General features: G+C 43.2%; 1 protein-coding gene and 1 pseudogene across 1 annotated transcript in view; both read right to left on the reverse strand.

Moving 5' to 3' along the window:
- LOC147023725 (uncharacterized) overlaps positions 1–11162 on the reverse strand; it is a 21193-nt gene that overhangs the window by 9361 nt on the left and 670 nt on the right. Inside the window, exons 1-2 of the mRNA XM_085889471.1 lie at positions 10464–11162; positions 7947–8107 (exon numbers count right to left, since the gene is read on the reverse strand). The exon at positions 10464–11162 is cut by the window's right edge and continues 670 nt beyond it. Of these exons, the coding sequence (XP_085745597.1) occupies positions 7947–8107; positions 10464–10532 (230 nt within the window). The 5' untranslated portion in view covers positions 10533–11162. The remainder of the gene's footprint in view (positions 1–7946; positions 8108–10463) is intronic.
- Positions 1149–5420, reverse strand: LOC147023726 (uncharacterized; annotated as a pseudogene).

An 11162-nucleotide genomic window follows, 5' to 3' on the forward strand; every position in this document is an offset into this window, starting at 1 on the left:
GAGGAGGCCAGTGGGCCGACCACGTGCCTCATGGTTGCAGCAGGTTGACCATCATCTCAAGGAGATGGGGATGGGCCTGGCATCTGCCTGGGGGACGGCCAGACGGAGGCTCCTGGAGTACCGGCGGAAAGTGGACGCAGCGACGCGCTGTTCTGGCACATGCTCCCATACCTGACCTGACACAAGTATTTTGGCCCACAACTTTGACATTGACGAACAAAGTATTCCTTGGAAATCATCACTTAGTAGGTGAGTTTTAGTTTATATTCACAAGAAATGTTAAATGAGAAACCTTAAGGATCTTCCATCAGACATCATTGCCACTTTGTGTGAACATAAAATCCAGTCAGATGTTTCAACTTGTGTCACATGTGTGGAACATAATTCATATCATCACGTACTGGATACAAAAACATGAAATTTCTTTACTCATACATCATACACGAAGATAATGATGATAAATGGACTTTTTTTAGAATATCCATCATGGATCAAATTATCAAAGAAAGAGCTGTGAGAAAAACTGTCACTCAGTAAATATAAAGAGCTATGAGGAAATTGTGTTAAAATTGAACAAAATACTGAGGCCAATAAGGAACAAGCATTTGGTGAATTGGGAAATGTACTGCATACATTATTTAAAAACAAAATCAATCTGAATAGAAAGGAAATCATCATGTGGAATCTATCCATGTCTAGTCATTCCTCATGAGTTCAGCTAGATTGTTATTACAAAAACAAAATCTCATTGTTCTTTCACTTGAATAATCATCAACTTCTAATGTTTCACATTGTGTTCTGGGATACATGATGGCATCTCCCAAAGAGCTCCCGTTCAACAATCCAACAACACATTTCAAACTCTGCTTGTATTGCCAGACAGGTATAGTGGGGCGGCTTAGCTGATCAATTGTGCATTTTCCCTTAAAAGCATGAAACTTGGCACATGGTGAGAGTAATACAATACAAAGATTTTTAGTCCAGGGGCCACCGGAAATTGCACCCCCGTATGGTGGCCATCTTGGATTTCAAAATGGCCACCAGTGTGGACCTGTTTTGTTAAATATCTCCTTAACTAGTACAGATATCGAGACAGTTGAACCGCCTATACCTCCATTTTAAGGCTCCAGGAAGCCAATGGTGACGTAAAATGTTTGAAAATTGTGGCTGCCATCTTGAAATCCAAGATGGCCGCCATTGACAAGATATTTTGCTCAATATCTCATTAAGTACTAAAGATAACAATGCAGTTTTAACGCTTATACCTACGTTTTAGGGGTCTCGGAATCCAATGGTGAGATTGAATATGTGGCAGCTATCTTATAATCCAAGATAGCCACCATCCAAAGGCTAACATAAACTATCATCAGTTAGCACAATATGTGAAGGAATGAACCATCAAGAAAACATCACAAGCAGTTGGCAAAAAACCACAGTTACCATCACTTGACTTTTCTCGTCTCTGTTGCATTCCCCATCACAATAACAAAGTGACGTGCATGGAAGTGCAGACTTCTTACACCTGCAGTGATCAGTGCATCCTTTTGTGCATCCACACCAGATAAGTTCATTGCAGATCTTTGCAGCTTCTGGTAGTGTTGTCCCAATCGGTTTAAACTGACCGTCGGATGTTTTTTCCCAACCCCACTCACTTGGACATGGGAGCTCAGGCTGTGCATGCAATGCCTGGCCCCAGCATAATGCTCCTTGGGACACTGCACGCCTAACATACTGCACCAGAGCATGGTGTGTATCGTAGGCGGAATTGATTCCAGAGGTCTGCCTTTCTTTGCAAACAGTTTCTTTCGTGCTGTATTAATGTCACTACAGGTACTTGTGCGATCATACATCAAAATGACGAATCTTGCAATAATGCTCATACAGGACTCAGTTATATCTGTTTGTTCATGGTTGACTTCAGATAGTGCATCTGTGAGCTCTGGGAACGACTCCCATACAGCCCATGCAGTTCGTTTACCATGCCCAGCAAACGCTGACACAGTGTCACATCCTGTCAGTGCATGAAACATGGGGAGGGCCTTAGACTTCTCAGGGCCGAGAGCAGTGGCTATGTCATGTGCAGGGAGGAATCGCAAGCTCTTCCCTGTTCCAAAGGCTAACCATATATTCACAGAAAGTCTCTGAGTTGCCATAACTGCAAGTACGACAACATCTGTATCAACGGTTCGGATTAGGATCCTCTCATTCCCTCTCTGTGCCGCATCAGCTGCACGGAGGAACATGCGGCCATCTGCCTTTTCTTGGCTGCATGGAGCAAGTGATTCTAGATTCATGCGTGGTGGAGCAGTAAGAACCTCTGTTTCCAGTGTGACTACAAACTCTTTGCTCTGGTCTTCAAGTGACTTGATTATTTCATTGGACAGGAAACTGAAAATTTCTGTCTTGTTTTGGTCGACACGAAGAAAATTCTGCCATTGTCCAGGAACTGCAACTGAGGTACGCACACGTCGACGAACTCCCCTGCCACGCTTTTCTCGGGTCATGCTCTTCAGACTTTCAGGCAGGTAACGGTCCCACACCAGGTCAAGTCAGGTTGCAGATTTGTACTGGGAGAGAACAAATGGGATGAATACCTCTTTGGCATATTCCCCAAAGGTCTTCGCTGTTCCAGGCTTTAGCATTTGAACAATCGCTGCCCCATCAAGTATTACGCATGTAACCTCTGGAGCCTGTGTACTTGCCAGTGCAATTTCCTCAAAGCATTGCAAAAGGTCACTCTTTGTTCCAATTCGAAGCTCCAATGCCTGGGACAGGGATGGAGAGAAAGGCTGATTTTCATGACGGAAAAAATCATCAAGGTTTCCCTCACATGTCTGACAAGCAATGTAAAGGCGGGAAAACAATTGCACATCGCTCTTTAATGAGGCTACCTTCTGTTTGTCTTTAGGCTGGGCTTTTCCTGATGAGCTGCCAAATAATGGCAACTTGTTGTGGGAGAGGACATCATTGAGAGGCTTTTTACGCTCAGTGAGCCTTTCTTGCACAAATGATTCCAAAGCCTCCTTCCCTACCTTCTGCACATTTTGCACACTGTGAATAACTGATGAGCTTGCGATGTCTTTTGTGTCAAGGACCACAATGTCAGTGGTTTCTTCAAGAAATGGATTACCAAGCTCCTCGATAACTGACACAAGTGATCTAACATCTTTGTCAAAGGACTTCTGTATGCTTTCAGTTTGGTCGTGATGCAACATTTGAGCTTTGCCACCATGGTGCTCCTGGGCCATCTCAAACTCACCAATCACTCTTGCAACCTCTGGGCCAGCAACCATCCATCTTTGCAGAGCATTGGGATTGTCCATCAGACCAACAGCTCCTCCATCTCCCTTGATGCATCCATTATTCTGCTCATGTGCCTGGTCCATGGCAATGGAGGAAAATATGCGCTTAGTCTTTTGCACTGTGAACATGCCAGCTCGGAATTCTTCCAACACTTCATGGTGTGTCCTATGAAGGCCTAGCATATCTCGCAAGTGGACTGGGATCCATCTTGCATAGTGCGTGTGGTCAAGAGCAAAGAACCACAGGAGAAGCTCCCAGATAGCATCTAAGTACATATCAAAGTCAGCTTCCCTCAACGAGCGCACAAAGGTCAGAATGCAAACCTCTAATGCCAATGCAAGACTCCAGTACTGGAATTGTGGTCATTCTTTGGTTCTTCTTTGACACCATTCCTTGAATGATAACTGTTGATCCTTGTCAGATGCTCTTGCATAGTTATCGTATGCGTGATGCCGCAGTATGTTCAATGCTGCAGCTGTAACCTGATGTGCGTGACGTGTACATGCAACATGCGCAGCTCGCAGGAAGGAATCTGCTGTTCCGGCTGAAGCAATGTCAACTTGCACCAAGGCTTCTACCCAGCCACTTCCTGCTAACCAGTCACCCGCTGTCTTCAGTGCAGCCAGTTCAATGTGCAACCCTCCAAACAGAATAACAAATTTATCCTCTCCACATGTCTCGGGCTATTTCCACTGAATTTCTTTTGCAATTGCGAATAATGGCTGATCAAAGGCGATGACAGGAGTTTGCCCAGGATTTATATGCTGCACAGCACTCAGAATGACATCCATTGAGTGTTTTATCATGGCCACAGTGTGAGCACTCTCGTGAAACAGTGGTAGTAGAGCCGTTACGGACATTGGACGAGCTGATTGAGACAGGTTGTGAGCATGGTAAGCTGCCCAAGAAAGGTTATCAGCACGAGAGGTTGTGGTCTTGTTTTATATGTGCTCTCTTACATGCTCGAGCCATCTATCGTCACCGGACGTCTTCTCCCGGGTCAGAGACTTAAGGCATATTTCTGGAACTGGTGACCCCTTTACGCTTGCCTTAACAGGTGGTACATTGGTGTAGTAATTTGGCAAAGCAGCGAGTTTCTTCGTGCCAGCTGCACCACCAAGAATGATTCGACCACGATCAGTGCCGTCATCAGGTTGTCTTGGGCGCTGGAATAATGAGATGCCGGTTCCATGGAAAGAGTCTTTAGCTGTTGTAGAACTCGGGTTAACATCGATATTGTCAACAGCGGATGTAGTAAACAAGTTCTGCTTCAGGTTTGGTGGACATACAACCTGTTCCAATCTGTAGAGTAGGCACACACTATTTCCCATATCAGCAGAAATATGAATAACTCTATCATACGTGATGCTGCTACCAAGCTGGGAGAGTTTCTCCACCAGTTCTCTCTTCCTGGTTTCTGCATGTAGTTTCAACCCAATATAAATTGCCAGTGGGGTTTCCTGTTCCAGACTGTGTCTCAAATTAGTGGGTTTGTCCTTTTGCTTTCGGGCATGCGTGACTGCATTGAACTTAAGAAGCTGTGCCAAGCTTAGTGCAGCTGGGTTAGAAGGTTGGTATGCCTGGTCCTTAATGCTAGGACCCTCCAGTATCATGTTGACTAATTATATAAGTGAACTAGGCACAGATTCCTCCTGACATGTTGCACTAAATGAACCATCAAATGGCTTGGATTTATCAAACAGATGTCCACGGACTATCTGAGCTGCCCGTGCAAGGTGCACTGCATCACTGTCACTGTCCTGTTGACACACCTTTGCTAAAGCATGTACAATGTCCTCATCAAACATTAGCAAAATGTCTCTGCCCTTTTTAGTTGCTCTCATGTCAGGAAAATGGGAAAGAATTCACTGCTTGAGTCTTGTAGATTGTATGTGGCTTTCCTGCTTGATTCCTAGTTGGTCCAGCCTGGAGGAATACAGGTTTGATAGATCAGCTCGCTTAAATACAGGAGCAATGGTGGCATCCTCCAAACAGGTTTCCTCAATATATGTCACAAGTTCTGCAAATGCTATGCTACAGAGCATGTTATTGAGATTCTCGGTGCCTTCTTGCTCTGTTTGGACCATGGATGCATGATAATAGAGAGAGGCTAAGCACTTTGCATGCTATTTTGCTTCAAGAGCAACCATATCTCCCTCCGCCACTGAGATGTCTCAGCAAATCATCGTCTTCTAGAAGTGCAGCACACTCTCAAACACGTTTGTCTGTTTTGAAAGTAGAAACCTCATGAAGTTTCTCTTTTCCAGATGGCCGCCCACAGAAAAAGCAGAGATCTTGAGAAATTGTTGATGCAGAACTTGACCGAGTGTGCTTAGAAACACCAGATGTACCTTCACCTGCATCATCAGCCGGTATATCATTAGAACGCTTCTTTGCACGTTCCAGTTTGGTATTTGTTGTACGTAAGCCTGCACGACCTATGCCAACGTGCATTATGAGCAATGAAAGCTGCCTCGACACCATGACCTTCGTCCAATGTGTCAATGTTTATTGTTCTAGGCAGCAGACCGAGGTTATTAAACTCGAGGAGATTATTAGCCAATGTTTTGTACCCTGCGAGTGTTGCTTCACCTTGTTCACCTTTTCGTTGACTGGGAAACTGAACCTTTTCAGTGGTGTTCTGTTGACAAAGAATGCAGAGTTCCCACTGAGTAACTCGACCCATTTCAGCATCTGGCTTAGATGGATCCACAAGTTTGAAGCGCTTTGCCATCTCCAGTTGCAGATGAACGGGCCTATGTAGGGTTGATCACCCTACATAGGCCCTACACATTATATTGTGCAGTCACCATAACAATGGATGATGTCCCTGAAATGAGTAGATGCATAACTACTACCTACCAGTTTCATAGTTTGATCAATATTTTAAAGCATCAAAAATTTATTTGTCTCTGAAATGTGAGCATAGACCTTTAGAGCAAAATAGCTGTGGATGGTGGGATTTCAAGATGGCAGCCACAATTTTCAAACATTTAATGTCACCATTGCATTCCCAGAGCCTTAAAATGTAGTTTATAGGCGTTTCAACTGTCTCGATATCTGTACTAGTTTTAGGAGATATTTAACAGTCGCTCCACAGTGGCGGCCATTTTGAAATCCAAGATGGCCACCATACGGGGTGCAATTTCCGGTGGCCCCTGGACTAAAATCATTGTATGGTGTTACTCTAACCATGTGCCAAGTTTCATGCTTTTAAGGGAAAGTGCACAATCAACCTGTTTTTTGGAGCTAAGCCGCCCCACTTGTACTGGTGAAAAGCTTGTTGACACTCAATACAGAACCTTTAAGGAATCAGTGTTTGAAACTTTTCTGAAGTGTGCCCAGAAAAAGGCAGATTATTACAATCCAGTATTTGTGTGAGTTGGACAAAGGCTGCTCGGAATTACAGCAGACGAGCTTCAAGCTAAGAAAGCTACTTGACACAAAGATTGACATTGAGAAACTAAGTCACCTGGATAAAACCGAGTCACCTGGATAGATATGAAGGAAGAAGAAGCCAACTTGTTGTTACTTCACAAGACACAACTTTACTGACAAAGATGACAACCCAGTTCTTCAGAATAAATTAAGTATACTCGTTTGAGCAGTACAGTGTTCGTCAAATCAAAATGTGTATTTTGTCAACCAACCACAGATGAGGAACAGCCAAAAGTACATGAAATACTCCAGAAGGGCAAATTCCTGGTAACATGGGAGAAAACAATCCAAGAAATTGCAAACAGCAGTGGATATGATGCCTGGAAAGTTCGGCTTGCCGACGTGCTGTCTTCTGGAGATTTACTGTCTCATGACATTCTCTACCACCACATATCCCGCTTCACAAAAAACTGGAAAAAGTATTTTCAGCGTCCATGTTGTAAAGCTAAATCACTTGAAAACAGGGTACCAATCATCCAGCCTCCAGTGAATGTTGCATTTATTGCCACACACCAAGAGTTCTTCAGTGTTCTGCATGACCACGTAGATGAGGGGCAGTATATTGATATTGTTAAACTGCAGAAGTGCAGATTTTTCATGAATTACAAGACAGACTTTGCTGAAACTTTCACAGGTTTTTTGACATACAGGTTACTGAATACACAACAATAATTACAAATAGCTTACCAAAGTGAAGGCTTACCAAAGTTATACCAACCTGTAAATGACTAATGAGGTATTTACATCAAATTTAAGTTTGTTCAATACAGCAAAAGTGGGTTTGGTCATCACAGCCATTTTGAAATCCAAGATGGCCACCATCCATAACTTTGAGAAAATTAAAATTGTGTGTTTTTAACTTCTTGGCATGACAAATGTGGGTATTGCCACCAAAACAGACTTCATATGACATTCACAGCCTGAGTTATTCGGAAATTTGGTGTAACATGGCGGCCGTTTTGAAATCTAACATGGCTCCAAAACGTTGGATGAAAAACAATGTTACCAATGGATTTTGGACACCTTGTCATCTACTCCAGAAATTAAACAACACATTCCATACTTAGCAAAAAAATAAATTCTCATCCTTATAATCCAACATAACATCGTACACAATAAACTCGCTTCAAATATCTGAGCGATCTTGTTCCCTCGTGGATGAAGGCATGATAAATATTGATGAATCAGTCACTTCTGTTCTTTACCAGTGAGTGCAGAGCTTTCTTTTGGGGCTCCCCTTCTTGTTGAACGAACATGATGGATAAAATGTGATTACAACATAAAACAAAAGGAAGGAAATTGCGACAAACGTGACGTTGCGAACCACAGACATCCCTCCATCCTCAACAGCATCATTCTGGAAAACCTATCGAAAGAGACAAGGGCAGGGGCAGGAGGAATGTTTATATCATTTAAAATTAAACTAAATAATGTTTTTACAATTATTTTACAAAACCCAAAAGTTCATGACAAAATTATAACGACGTGATCTTGAAATTTTTTTGAATACAAACACAATGGCTCATCGAATGTACGAGAGTTTATAGTTTGTACGACGCTTGCCGAGTGCAGGTTTGCACGAGGATTTGGGAAGTAATTTGTGAATTGGAGAAGTAATCCCGTGAACATTCCTTCATCGACACGACCATGAAGGAGCACTTGCCTTGAAGGTACAAATTCCAAGTTTGCTTGCTGGGGAAAGTTATTCTGCAATTTCCAACCAAAGATAAACTCTCTTGTTCCTCAACACATCATCACGGTAAAGAGGAATCGCAACGCCGATTTAAAGGGCAGACAAGGAAGATTAAGTATGGGATTTTAACTCCAAGAGGAATTTCAACTGGAAACCAACACTCAATTGCCAACTAATTTTTAAAGGCCACTCCTGGAATCTTTGATTTTTTTTTTAAGTGTCATTTGGCAAGATAACTGACGAAGAGGAATTAAAAATGGCAAATCAGTGGGACCCGATGAGATACCAGTTGTAGTATAGACCTGCCTTTGGTGAGTATGGGGTTCAGGTGTTGAATAAACCATTGAACTCGGTGATGATGAGAGAGGAGATTCCAAGGACATGGAGGCAAAGCATTCTGGGACCATTATTCAATATTACACTTGCCAGATGTATGTATTTTAGATTGTTAAATACCACCAGTCGCTTTGCTGATGGGAATACGATGAGAAGGGACAAAAATAGTGGGAGAGTGGAGGGTGGAGGGGGAGCAAGGAGAGGTGTGGGAGTGAGCACGGCAGGAGAGGAGGGGTGGAGGAAGGGAAGGCAGCGTGAGGTGAGGGGAAGGGAAGGCACATGTGTGATGCAGCATTAATTATTATTCATGCTGTCTCATCAAAATGATTTCCCATTTTCTACTGATAATACGAGAAATACCACCTGGAGACAATCACCAACCTGACATGTCCAGAGATAAACACCGCTCAGAAACAAACACCACTTGGAGACAAACACCACCCGGATATGTCCAGAGATAAACACCGCTCGGTGACAAACACTGCCTGGCCTCATCTCGAGAAAAGCAACGCCCAGACATGTCCAGGGAAAAACACTGCCCGGACATAACTACTGTCCAGACACATGTGGAGATAACCACTATCCAGAGAGAGAGAGAGGGGGGAAGAGTGAGACAGGGGTGTGGGAGGAGCGTGCTGCACTGTATTAGGAGGGGGAGGAGCGTGGAAGGGACAAATAAAGAGGGAGAGAGAGAGAGAGAGAGAGAGAGAGAGAGAGAGAGAGAGAGAGAGAGAGAGAGAGAGAGAGAGAGAGAGAGAGAGAGAGAGAGACTGGGACTGGGACTGGGACTGGGACTGGGACTGAGATGAACTTACTTGTGATATGATAACAAGTTCGAATTTCGAACATACCCCATGGGAGTTCATTCGTACAACTCTCAGGTGAGAGATAGCGTGGACGACAGATAGTTTTAAAATTTGGTAAGATTTTCATCGCATCAGAAGAAAAACCCAGAACACCTCACAAGAGTGAGGCTCATTTCATATCATCATCTGTGACTTAATTTTGCGTTGGGTATTGCCCAGTGCATTTAATTTTTTTTTTACAATTTAAAGAAAATGGGCCGAAAGGGCCGTTTCTCGGCCGAAAGGGCCGGAATCGCACGTTGGGCTCAGTGACTGCCTGGGGAATGGTCTCTAGAATATACCTGTCAAGTTTGGTTAGGTTCCGTCCAAGAATAACCGAGAAATAACGATTTTAAGAAAATGGGCCGAAAGGGCCAGAATCGCACTTTGGGCTCAGTTACTGCCTGCGTAATGGTCTCCAGAATATACATGTCAATTTTCATCGAATTCTGTTCACGAATAATGGAGAAAATAGACATTCAAATGAATTAGACACAAGAAAAGAGAGAACGCGAGCGGCGCTTCGAGTCCGTGGGGTAAAAAGTAAAGTCGGCCAAGTGGATGTAAATGTTTTCACATTGTGTTCTTTTTTCTGACACGTGGTATTTCCTGTCATGAATCACTTGGTGAAATCAACTTAGACTTCGATCGGCATTCGACGGGACAACCCATCATGCTGTGAATGGTCCAACTTGTTAAGGTAACACACCCCTCACTCACCCACCAACCCCTCATTTTAAATCCTCCTCATGGGCCTGATTCACCAAACTACCAATAAAGCGACTCCGATCGTGTTGTGTACCTCCCCCAAATACAATACAATGTTATTTCTCACAATCCCCACTTACCTTCTGTGATGGATGGGACACTCCACTTCCGAGTAGGGTGAGCACGAACAGCGCGATGGGAAACCACATGGCTGGTGCATGGCTATCCACGAACTGAAGATTTAGAGAACTGATTTACCCCTCTGTCTTTGGAGTTCCTCATTGTGATGTCACACTAGACTGTGGCCACGCCCCCTTTCCCTCGTTCACATTGAAATCGGAACCGAGATATAATTATTTATTTTTTGTTCCGATTCATCTCTTCCAGTGAAAACCACGTGACCCAACGTTGATCAACAACACGAGTCCTTTGTCTTTCAAATAATTTACACCGATGAGAAGAGGATTTAAAACGTTCATTTTTATCAGTTGGGATTTTGATCACAAACATTGTTCAACAGACGTGTGTTTATTTAATTTATGTTATTCATGATAAACCTTGTAATAAAGGATCTTACACAGTGAGTCATGATACACCTCCTTATTCGTTTATATCTGTTTGGTGTTCGTGTGAATGAACATTAATTTTGTGTGTTCGTGCATACGTAATAAATAGATATCCTTTTATAGATTCCCACCCAGTATGTGGTGATTAAAACTAGTATGGAGGTAATTATCACGTGTGTGGTGATTTAAAACTAGTATGGAGGTAATTATCACGTGTGTGGTGATGATTCTCACAGTGAGCTGGTTATGATGATGATGATGATGATGATGATG

The sequence above is a fragment of the Eptatretus burgeri genome, chromosome 7 (assembly GCF_056783735.1).
Source record: "Eptatretus burgeri isolate ZD-2024b chromosome 7, Ebu_testis_v1, whole genome shotgun sequence".
Classification (NCBI taxonomy): Eukaryota; Metazoa; Chordata; class Myxini; order Myxiniformes; family Myxinidae; genus Eptatretus; species Eptatretus burgeri.